The 11626-nt window shown below is 34.7% G+C and overlaps 1 protein-coding gene across 3 annotated transcripts; it reads left to right on the top strand.

Moving 5' to 3' along the window:
- The first annotated feature begins 4246 nt into the window (after positions 1-4246).
- Positions 4247-11587, top strand: LOC148611039 (DBH-like monooxygenase protein 1 homolog). Of its 3 annotated transcripts, none has more exons than XM_088591098.1 (10): positions 4252-4689; positions 5354-5500; positions 6149-6322; positions 6721-6804; positions 7608-7781; positions 9091-9360; positions 10014-10205; positions 10462-10521; positions 10909-11196; positions 11484-11587. In XM_088591098.1, exons 1-10 carry the CDS (start codon positions 4390-4392, stop codon positions 11556-11558), a joined length of 1764 nt encoding a protein of 587 aa, XP_088447224.1. In that variant the 5' UTR covers positions 4252-4389; the 3' UTR covers positions 11559-11587. The 3 variants fall into 3 exon arrangements, with proteins under 3 accessions (XP_088447226.1, XP_088447224.1, XP_088447225.1); XM_088591099.1 differs by having other exon boundaries at positions 4253-4689; positions 10909-11190; XM_088591100.1 differs by lacking the exon at positions 10014-10205 and having other exon boundaries at positions 4247-4689.
- Positions 11588-11626: the final 39 nt, after the last annotated feature.

Raw genomic sequence — 11626 nt, 5'->3', positions numbered from 1 at the left:
CATGGTTTCCCTGGGTAGGCAAAACCACGAAATTTGGTCCCCATTGCAAAATATAAATAACCAGACCCTCCTAAGAGTGAATAGTATATAATATGAACACTGGAAGTCTTGAACATGAACAAATATTGCAGAAAGCATAAAGCACTTGTAAGAACTTGTAAAGGTAGTAAAACAGATAATGTATATATCAAAAACACTGACAAATAATGGAGCAGTCTGATTGCTTAACACAAACAGGGCAGAAAATGAAATAAATAAAACAATAATCGAATTGTTTTGGTATACAAAACATACAAAATCAAATATAAATCAACAGATATAGATCGGGGATTTGAACGTGCTAACAAAATCATCCGTAAAGATCTCCTCGAGTACAAACCTAAGAAAAAGAACAAAAGAGGTCCTATTTGTGCTTACATACCATCCAGCCTTTGGGAAACTCTCGCAGTTACTGCATTCAAAGTGGAAAGCCTTTCATAAACATCCCAAGCTCTCCAAGCTCTTTCCTGGAGCCCCGGTCCTGGCATTCCGTAGGCCTAGGAGCCTAGTAAGAGCAGAGATTTCATCTCAGCCCAAACAAAATACAACAGGCCAGTGTCGACCATGTGGAGATAAAGAGATGTAAGACCTGTACCCAGATGCTGCACACCAAAACGGTTAAAAACTACTGCACTGGAAAGAAATTTGCCATTTTTTGCGAAGTGACTTGCAAAACCGAAAACACCATATACATTCTCCAGTGCCGATGTGGTATGCAGTACGTTGGCGAAACAGTTCAACAGGCGTATGCATGGTCATCGCAGTGACTATTGTTTTTGTTTGTTTGTTGGGGTTTAACGTCGGAGCAGCAATATTTCAGCTATATTCAGACAATGAACATGAAATGGATGATTAAATGAACATGAAATGACGATGAAAAAGGGATAGGACACAAGGACAATGGGGTCGACAAATTTTGATTGCCACTAGAAATAGGGAGAGGTGGGTAGGGTCGGGCAATTTAGCCTCCTGTGGCGGAACCCTATGGTTCCTACTCCGGCAGAATACCACATTAGGGTTCTTTAACGTGCGAGGAACGTGGCATCTTTCCCAACACGGTGCACCACTATGGTTTGCGGTCAGGTGTTCCGTATTATAGCCTGACAACTCCAGCATGTAACACGCCAGGGGTACCCCATTCCACCACCTGGGGCACACATCCCAGTTGCTCTGTGGGCAGAGCGCTCTAGCCCCGCCTAAGGTTCTGAGCACTATTTAGTCGCCTTTTACGACAAGCTTAGCGCTGCTGCAGGCCTATTCTTTTTTTTTTTGTGGAGTCTGAGTTGCTCATTTACTTTTGTTACTTTGTATGTATGATTTTAGTTACTTTATGTTCTTTGTTGTGTATGTCTGTTTTCCATGTCTGGTCTTTGTCCCTGGATTACATTCTTTTGATTACCGCTATAACCTTGGTTCCCTTGATTACTCTTTTTAACACCCGGACCTGCACGGGGCCACAAATGCAAACCAGACCTCCCTTTAAGTCGCCATCTTAGATCCGCCGGACACACCCAGGAGGATCTCCACAACATTGTTGTTACGATCATAGAACATAATAAAAACTGGTCAAAATGTAAAAGAGTATCTCGGGAAAGCTTTTGGATGAAGAAATTGCAAACAACTTCTCCAAAAATAATTCACTTTTAGGTCTTGGTCTAAGGCTGGTACAGCACTACTTGCTATACACCAATACGCCGTACTACTATATTTGGACTTTTTTTAAAATTATTTTTCACAGTTAATTGTAACTTAAAAACACCCTCTTTGTTATTTTCATACAGGGTCCTTATCAGTTGCTTATGTGAGACTTTGATAAAGGTACAATCACCAACAGCGCACGCGATTCAGCTTCTGAATCTGTTTTGATCTTGAACTTTGTGAGTTTTATGCTCGCGTATGTTTTGTGCGTTTTATGGTCATATAGATCAAATTGATACAGGGAAGATAACGTAAACTTATAGAAGGGTCTGAAAAATTCCCAACGATGATAGAACTGTCAAATTTGCGAAGCAAATTTTTGTCTTTCCCTCCGCGGGACTCGAACTCGTACCGCTGTGACTTCTATGGCAACACCGCCTGCACTAAGTCCAGCGCTCTAGACCACTCGGCCACTCGTACCGCTGTGACATCTATGGCAACACCGCCTGCACTAAGTCCAGCGCCCAAGACCACTCTGGCCGAGTGGTCTAGGGCGCTGGACTTAGTGCAGGCGGTGTTGCCATAGAAGTCACAGCGGTACGAGCTTCGCAAATTTGACAGTTCTAACATCGTTGGGAATTTTTCAGACCCTTTTATATATATACAATGTGACGACTCCATCGGATCAAATTGATACAGGGAAGATAACGTAAACTTATAGAAGGTCTGAAAAATTCCCAACAATGTTAGAACTGTCAAATTTGCGAAGCAAATTTTTGGTCGTTCCCTCCGCGGGACTCGAACTCGTACCGCTGTGACATCTATGGCTTAGTGCAGGCGGTATTGCCATAGATGTCGCAGCGGTACGAGTTCGAGTCCCGCGGAGGGAACGACCAAAAATTTGCTTCGCGATTTGACAGTTCTAACATTGTTGGGACCCATATATATATAAATTCAAATTGTTAAAAAAATAAACACAGACAAAGTCATGACAGATAGGCGAAAAATTCCATTAAAACACTCTAACATCAAAATTTCAATTCTTTATTTCTTGATCAATAAATAATATATCACAGACAACCTTTTTAACAGTTCCATGCATTATAATACAGCCATTACTAGGCCACTTTAGTCACACTGTGTAATATGTCTTAACCTACATTGTTGTAGCTAGCTTTATCTGTTTAGGGAGTACCAAAATTAGAAATACAGATATATCATACGTGTTAAGGTCTATCCCATTTTCTTATGAAAACCCCGTGACAAAACTTTTTGTCATTACAGAGTTATTTCCAGAAAAGCGAAAAATCGTATTTCATAAAAAAAAAGCTTAATCAGAACCGAAAGCTGCATCTTTTTTTCCAGTACTAATTGACAATGTTTTGAAAAGATTTGAAGTTCCCCGGTTACGTGATCTCATGACTTAAAACGATGTCACTAAATCTTTAAAACCGTAAGTCGTACAGACTTTGATCCTAGATTGATCCTTCTCTCTTCAGTTTTTTGGTATTTCTTTAAACATTTTGAAAATCCGTCTAAAAAAATTAGGGATTTTTCTATGTTAATGAAAACATTATTTGCGTATCATTATTAATTGACTGTTCTAATATGACTTCCTTAAAAGCTTTGCGACCAAAACTGTGGATGATTGAGCAGCACGCGACTTATTGTATTGGGGAGGTGGCTTGTGTGTGTGTGTGTGTAAAACACTGCCCACCTGAAATCGTGTAAACAAACAAACGTAACATTCCGATGTGTATTAGCTGTTTTCATTGATTCCAGTAGCGTGAATGAACATCAAATTAATATCTAATAAAAGTATTAAACGTTATCTTTTAGAAAAGATATACTATATCTTGTAAAAATCATTTAAACGCGTACACTGTAGCACTCGCCACGTGTGCCATCATGTATGAAAACAAACAATAACAATCGTGAATGCAAAATTGTACCTGTCCATGTGTGAACACTGTGACTTTATACTGCAATTAACTATTGCGATACCTAAATAGTGCTACTTAACTCGCCCTTTCCTTCATTATAAATAATACAAGGCACTAATTTCACTAGTGACCATTTCGAATAACATAGCGTAAAGTGTACAGCCAAATATGTACAGTTATGGCGGGTCTAAGGTTACCGTTATAGGTCATGAAAATGTAAAAAAAGTACCGTAAATGTCCTATTAGAATCGAAATAAATCATGAAATTCCAGTTTATTATTGTTTTGCCATCTTTCTCAATGACCATCTGTATTAAGCAATAACATACTTTAACGGCTACCTGTATTCAGCAGTAACCTGCCATATTGAACTGTGGTTAATTTCAAATTCAAAATAGTTTATTAAAGAAAACAAACATGGAGCATTAAAGAACGCTATCGATGCATATATACGCAAATATTGAGAAAGACTACAGCTGACACAAAAGAGATAATTGAAATGATGCAATTAATACCAAGGGAGAAAACCTAATTCTTATGTAATAATTAAATTACAAGATCCGAATGTAGTGAACTCTACCTGAAATAAACCTGCATATAAGAACAATCTGGCATATCTGACCATGATTTCACCCACATTGGTAGGCTACTTTTGATGGGTTTGACTGTAAATAAAATGGAAAGACACCTTTCTTGATTATCTAGCGTCAAAAGATTATAGTTTATCTTACTGTCGGCACAAGGTAAATAATCATTTATTTATTGGAACAATGAGAGTAACACGTTATAGTGTATTTCTTGTCACTTTAACATTAACATCTGTCAAATCATCTCCGGTACAAACTTTTGCACCTTGGGAGCCAGCACCAACGGAATCATACCTTTTGCACGACGTTTTAGACCATCTTGGTAACTACCATGTATTTTGGAAGTTTAATTCGACACACATTACATTGGAGATTCACGTAAATACTAGTGGATATGTCGGTTTTGGTTTCTCGCCTAATGGTAAGATGTATCCATCTGATGTGGTAATTGGCTGGATGAAAGATGGAATTTCTCACTTTTCTGTAAGTACATACGCTGTATACATTGTTCTGACAATTAAACCAGTTGAGATTGATGGCATTGTTAAGTACCTTCACACCAACAAATTATATTTGTACTTTTATATTATTCAACATTGCCTTGTAACACACATTCCTAACAGGCAAGGCGCAAACTAACAAGTGTTCGCTGAAGAATCAGATGATTTTTTTCAAACTGATACATGTAATATGGTACATATAGACAACCTTACTATCAAGAGGTTTTCCAGGCAAAAACCAGGCAGTGGATCGCACATGACAAATTTTGTTTTCAAACAAATTTCACCTATTTCATATTACAAATTTTGGTTTTGGATTAACTGCAGCAATAAAAAAAATAAATTGGAAAGAAAGCATTGAAATTCATTGGAAATTAATTTGAGCAAATTTTAGTTGCAGTGTTAGGGAACTTTAAAATCTTGTCTTAGCCATCCATTGTTAATTCAAAACGAACTTCATACTTTTTACATACATATATGGCAAATATTTTACATTGGAACAAAAAAAAAAAAAAAAAAAATTGTGTGACAACATTTACCCTGTGCCACTCATATCTTAGGATTGATTTTTACATAGGCAGCTTTTTAAAAAAAGACTAAATTTGATCTTGTGTTTTAAACGCACTAAGTACATTATTTATTGTCAGGATCGTCATACTGTTGGACATTCCCAACCACTGGTAGATGATTCTCAAGACTATCACCTTTTACATATGGAGGAAAACGACAACGGCACAATGCTGAAATTTACTCGACCTCTAGTCACTTGTGATGGCAATGACACCGATATAGTTGTACGTTAAAATTACAGGAACGCAGTGTTCATCAAACGGAAATTTTGTCCACAAACAAGGGAAATAACTCTATAAAAATTAGCCATACGTTTTATTTTGTGACATTCTGATATCAAACTCAAAGCATCTTAGTGATCAAAAGTTTTGTTGATGACGCTACCTTATGTTCATTGAAATTATTCCCATGAAACATGTTAAATTTATTGAATTTATATATTTTGCTTCCTTTATCAAAGTAAAACCTTAAATAAAATTTCAAGAAATTTAAAAGAGCCAAATAAATTTTAGAAAAATGTTAAGGACCTCCTCAACATGTTAGGGAAAATCAATTTTAATTAAAACAAAGCAGTGAGTGAACCATTAAATATAGAAATCACAACTGTTTTTGTATTTGTAAGATAATTACCAATGTGTATATCATTGAAAATTCAAAAAAAATATGTCGGTGCAAAATGAGGGTCGTGTATTACCATTTGTGCTATCGTGATAGCATTAACCTGCATTTTTTATGAATCTACACTACTCACGCGAAAAAAAAAACAACATTGAAATAACTATTACTCATTTTTTATCATGCAGTAAATATTTGGCGAAATAGAAAGACCGGTCTTATTTTGGTAGCTGTGATCCTACATATATTTCTTTAAGGATGACACAATGAGAATAATTTTCTCATACCACCCTGACGACCCAGTTGACGAAAATAGCCTACAGTGGCATGGTGCCGACAGAAGAGGAGCTAAGAGCATGCTTCTACTCTCAACATCTGAACAGAATCCCCTTCCAGATGACGCTCAAACTAAGGATTTCATTCATCATAAGGTTCATACCTTAGTTAGCTATTGTTATAAACTGACTTCGTAATAATTGAAGTGACATCTTTGTTATCAATGATTAAAATTTTCGTTGAAGTTATACTATTATACAGACCGTGCTTGAGCATTGTACTTCAATCCACTTCTTTGTGTACATTTTGTAACACTGCTCACATATAATTCTTGGAATCAACACAAAACCGGTGTTATTTAATCCATTCGTGAGGTTTAAATTAAAATTAAAGAATTTATAGCAATACTATTTTTTTTTTATAATTTTAGATGAACATAAAACTCAAAGATTTTCTGTTTTCAATATGTATATTTTACAATGTTTTTCGATTCAAGACTACACATAAGTATATATTCATGTACAAACATTTTGCTTTCTTCATTTTTACCTAGTTCCATATTCCAACAAAACGAACCACATATCAGTGTAGAGTTCTCTCATTGGAAGAGGTGAAAACAAAGCACCATATGGTAAAGGTAAGCACTGTAGAGAAATATTAGTCGATGTTTACAAACCTATGCTTTATATTATAACATTCATCTGTAATAAAATTTTTGTAATCAAATTTGTTTCGGAAGATAAGGCAGAATCGAACTTTGATATGAACGTATGATATCAGTCCGTTTGAATGCCGATAACCAGATACATTACAATCTAAACATATCATGAGCAAGAGAGATTATGATTTCCCTATCAGAAAAAAATGTTGATATCAATAAAATTGATGAAAACATGATATACTTTTCCAATAAGAATTGTGCATAACTACATATTTCATTAAAGTAGCAACAAAATATATATACATGATATTTGAGTGTATAAAACGGTATAAAATATAGGTATGTGATATTTGAGTGTATAAAACGGTATAAAATATAGATACCTGATATTTGAGTGTATAAAACGGTATAAAATATAGGTACCTGATATTTGAGTGTATAAAACGTGATATTTGAGTGTATAAAACGGTATAAAATATAGGTAAGTGATATTTGAGTGTATAAAACGGTATAAAATATAGATACGTGATATTTGAGTGGATAAAAAGGTATAAAATATAGATACGTGATATTTGAGTGGATAAAAAGGTATAAAATATTGCATCTTTAGTCTGGACGCTTATCTATTCATTGGCCTGGCGTGGACCTGTGCTTACAATTTATCTATATTCATTGGCTTGGCGTGGACCTGTACTTACCATTTATCTATATTCATTGGCCTGGCGTGGACCTGTACTTACCATTTATCTATATGATATGTTTCACTTATTGTTTTTTAGTTTGAAGCTGTAATACAGAAGGGTCATGAACCTTACGTCCATCATATGAACGTCTACAAGTGCAAAAACTATCCCAGGAAGTATATAGGTACTAACTTTGAATGTTACACTGGTGCTGATTTGTCTAGATATCCCTGTGGTAACGTTGTTGCTGGATGGGCAGTAGGTAGCGGGGTAAGTTTTCATTCAGATTTCCATACAATAATGTTGTAGCAGAATTGGCTACTAGCAGTTTGATGAGTACTTGACCCGGGCATCATGCCGGATGGTGATTTGTTAGCTGTTGTGTTATTTGTACTGTCGGTATTTTGATGAGTAATTTATCAATATAATGAGTAAGGACAGGATGCTGGCAATGTAGTTCGCGACTTATCACAACACCTGTTGTAGAGAGTAATCATGTTTGGTTAATAGTTATAAAACGTTTTAAACAGTTGCACTGCCGACAGTGGGAATAAACTTGATAAACGATAACGTTGTAGGCGGATAGTCTTTCGACAGTGAGGAGAATGATAAATCTAGATATCCCTGTAGAATGTTGTAATTATTCAGTCTGTAGGAATTTTAGTGAGTAACCTGACAAGATATATCAGTGTTAACCTTATAGCCGGTTCGGGTGTTACATAAGTTATCTAGATATCCATGTGGTAAACAAGCTGATTGAGCTAGGGGTTTAAAAAACTGAAATGACTTTACATTTGAAGCATTAGTCATGTGTTCTTGTCTTTTATGTGATCTGAATGATAATATAAAAAGGTGAATAGGTTTTGTTTCTGTTTCAAAGTTGTCTTGGTTGATTTCTTGTTGTCAATGGCAATACTTAAACATCTATGTTGTTAGTCATCGGAAGGGATTCTAGGTTTGAACTCCGTGTGTACGCCAATACGTCTGTCTGTCAGTCTGGCAAATACGTTTTCTGCACATTTTTGGTCACGTTTGCAGATATTCATTTGATATTTTGTGGATTGCTTTATAATGACAGGTTGCAGGTCTTGTTAGAATTTTATTCCGTTTTGTTAATCTTTTGTTGAGTAATGGCATTGGACTTCGAAAATAAGTGTAAATTATTAGTTTCCTCACTTTTTTAAGTTAACAAATTATGCATAGAGGTTGCATTTTGTTCTCAACAACAGATTTTGGTACCGGTATTGTACTTTGTATTGCTATGCAATACTCTCATAATGGTTGTTATAAATAGAAGCAAAAGTCGTAAATATGTGTATTGTGTATATAATTGCATTCTCTTAAAGTATTTGTGATATTTCGGATTTTTCCTAAAGTGTTTTCGTTAAGCTCTTGATTTTTGGTAATAAATCTGCATTATTTTGGTTTGTTGTGTCCAATCTCAAGTAATGAAATATCAATTTAGTATAACATATATAGCAAAATACACGTCTTTTTCTGCTAAGTTTGTACTCAAAGTGTCCAGAGATTGAAGGTTTTACGTTGTATTTTTTTTCTCATTGTTGTTTTTGTATTGTAGCCGTTCAATTTTCCAACGAATGTTGGTTTACCGATTGGAGAAAACGAGCATGAATATGCATACATTATCGAAATACACTATAACAACCCTGGATTTGTATCAGGGTTGATTGATAGTTCTGGCATCCGTTTCACATACACCTCTCATCTAAGGCAACACGATAGTGGTATCTTGACTATTGGTGGCTACGAGAATAGACAACAGATTATACCTCCTCATTACAAAAACTTCACTGCTCGGGTGGAACTTCCAGAGCAAGTTATTACACAGGTAATTGTCTGATCAACAGACATCAATGGTGAATACAGCAATATAAAGCCCACTGATAAAGAAAGAAATATGGTTACAGAAAAAATAAAAATTGAGATCCAGACGAAGACCATCATACAGAAAACATAGCGAAATTTTGGCAAATAAATTGGGACATAAAAAAGTGACACAAAACACAAGTGCACTAGATAGCTAAGCGGCGTCTGCTTTTCTAGAAGCATATTTATACCATATCTTTCTAGAATGAATCAGACTTTAGTATAAAAGACTTGTTATACATCCAGGTAAAGGTTCGATCTCATTCGGAGTAGGTTACCTCTCATAATTAATAACAATATCATTCATTATATGGAAATTGTCGTACTGTTATATTGAAACCAATAAGTAAATGTATATAATTTGTGTGTTTTTGAGTAATATTTTATACTACATAAACTTTTTTTGTTTTTGTTTTTATCAAATAATTGTAGCATTGTCTGCCCGTGGTAAAAGTTTAACAATACCTTTTTTATAAGTTGTTATTTTGTTTTTCTTTTTCTGGTTTCTTCATGAGACCAAGTTGGTATGTGTTTATACCGAAAATAAATTGCAAATTAATATCTTATATTGTTAATGAATAATACAATTAATAATACAATTTTGAATTTGTGAAGGCTTTAACTAATGCATCTCTAGACGAGGTTAAACTATTTGGACTATGGCAGCATGCCCATCTGATTGGCAGAGGTATCACAACTAGGCATTACCATGGAGACACTGAATTGACACCTATTGCAGTGGACAACCATTACGACTTTGATTTCCAGGAAACAAGAATGTTAAAAAATGAAATTTCTTTGCGAAAGGTATTGGAAAGAAGTTTCAGCTACAAAACTGAAAATATCTAATTTCCGATTTTATTTTATTTTGTTTTTGTTGATGTTTTTGAAAATTTTAAATAGATATCGTACATCAAAAAACCTGGATCCCTTAATAAGCGGTAAGATAGTAACAATTTAAACAGAAGTAAAAACTTCAAAGTCTCTACCTAAACTAATTAGTATTTAATGTACTTTTAAAACTGCACAACCTTTTTTAAATACCTGTAATATTTTATTATAGGGGGACACCATACAGGTTGACTGTACATACGATTCTACCGGAAAAGACAATCTGACTTTTGTGAGTCTCCATTTTCTTTATTTTTCTACATTGTTATTTGTAATACAGATATAGTTTTAAATGAATATGATTTATAGTTGATGAAAAAGTTGGGCACATATATTGATTAAATGATTCATTGTGACCAATTAAGTTAATGTACTATTTGTTTTCTTGGTCCCTGGACTATTTATATCTTGGTCTCCGGACTATTTATATCATCTTCATCGTTCTAATCATAGTATTTTACTCACAAAATACAGTTTTAATCCGTTTATAATTTTCAAAATTGATAGATATGTACGTGTGATAACATCTTCATGCATTTCCTTTGCTCGTAATTTAGGTTTTGGAATTAAACTTTACGCGAAAGCGAAATTCTGTTATAGAAATCTATTGTTGATTCAGGGAGGATTTTCCACAAGTGACGAGATGTGTTTTTCCTTCATCTATTACTACCCTCGACTGCCCTTCCATATGTTATTACAAGCCACATTATACGACACCATACCTGGACACAACAAACTCAGTTCTACTTTCATAGATTGGGTTAATCATGAGACAATTGTAAATGAGTTTGTTGCTTCTATGGAGACGTACGACTGGTCAAACAAGACCGTCAGGGATCAATTCCAGGTTGATTTCTTGAATAGTACAGTAACAAGTTTGTTATACTGGCAGAAATCTGGTGTAAGTGTAAGTTAGAATCTTAGTTTTGTCATATTCAATTTCACCCGAAGTATAAGTGCCGTATTCGCGACCAAAATGAAAGTTGACATGTGGGACATTGCTATTTGTTTTAACGAAAGCTATAAAACAGTGGGTATGGTATATTTAGAAGTTTTGATTTTTCAAATGCATATTTTGTTTGCTAAGGGCTACTTTTCTGAAATATTCCGTGTCGGAGACAAAATGAAACGCGTCCATTTCAAGAAAAAACATAAAAACTGTACAAAGTATATTTGAATTTTATATATTTTCAGGTGGTAAAATCAGTATATAGACTAAAGGAACCGAACTTTCAAAAGCCCGCACCTTCTACAAATTGTAAAGAGTAATCTTTCTTAATAAAAAATACTGTTTTAAATTTATTGTATTAATTTCCTTAAAAGAACAGACTTGCATA

The sequence above is a fragment of the Perna viridis genome, chromosome 7, assembly GCF_037379345.1.
Source record: "Perna viridis isolate PV_CMFRI_1.1 ecotype Kerala chromosome 7, ASM3737934v1, whole genome shotgun sequence".
Taxonomy (NCBI): domain Eukaryota; kingdom Metazoa; phylum Mollusca; class Bivalvia; order Mytilida; family Mytilidae; genus Perna; species Perna viridis.
Note: the sequence above shows the minus strand (reverse complement) of the source record. Positions and strands in the feature narration are given on the sequence as shown.

Coding starts and splice junctions, on each gene's coding strand:
- LOC148611039 (XM_088591098.1), top strand. CDS start 4,390: ATGAGAGTAACACGTTATAGTGTATTTCTTGTCACTTTAACATTAACA. Junction 6,323..6,720: donor AGGATTTCATTCATCATAAG/GTTCATACCTTA, acceptor ATTTTTACCTAG/TTCCATATTCCAACAAAACG. Junction 10,522..10,908: donor GAAAAGACAATCTGACTTTT/GTGAGTCTCCAT, acceptor TTGTTGATTCAG/GGAGGATTTTCCACAAGTGA.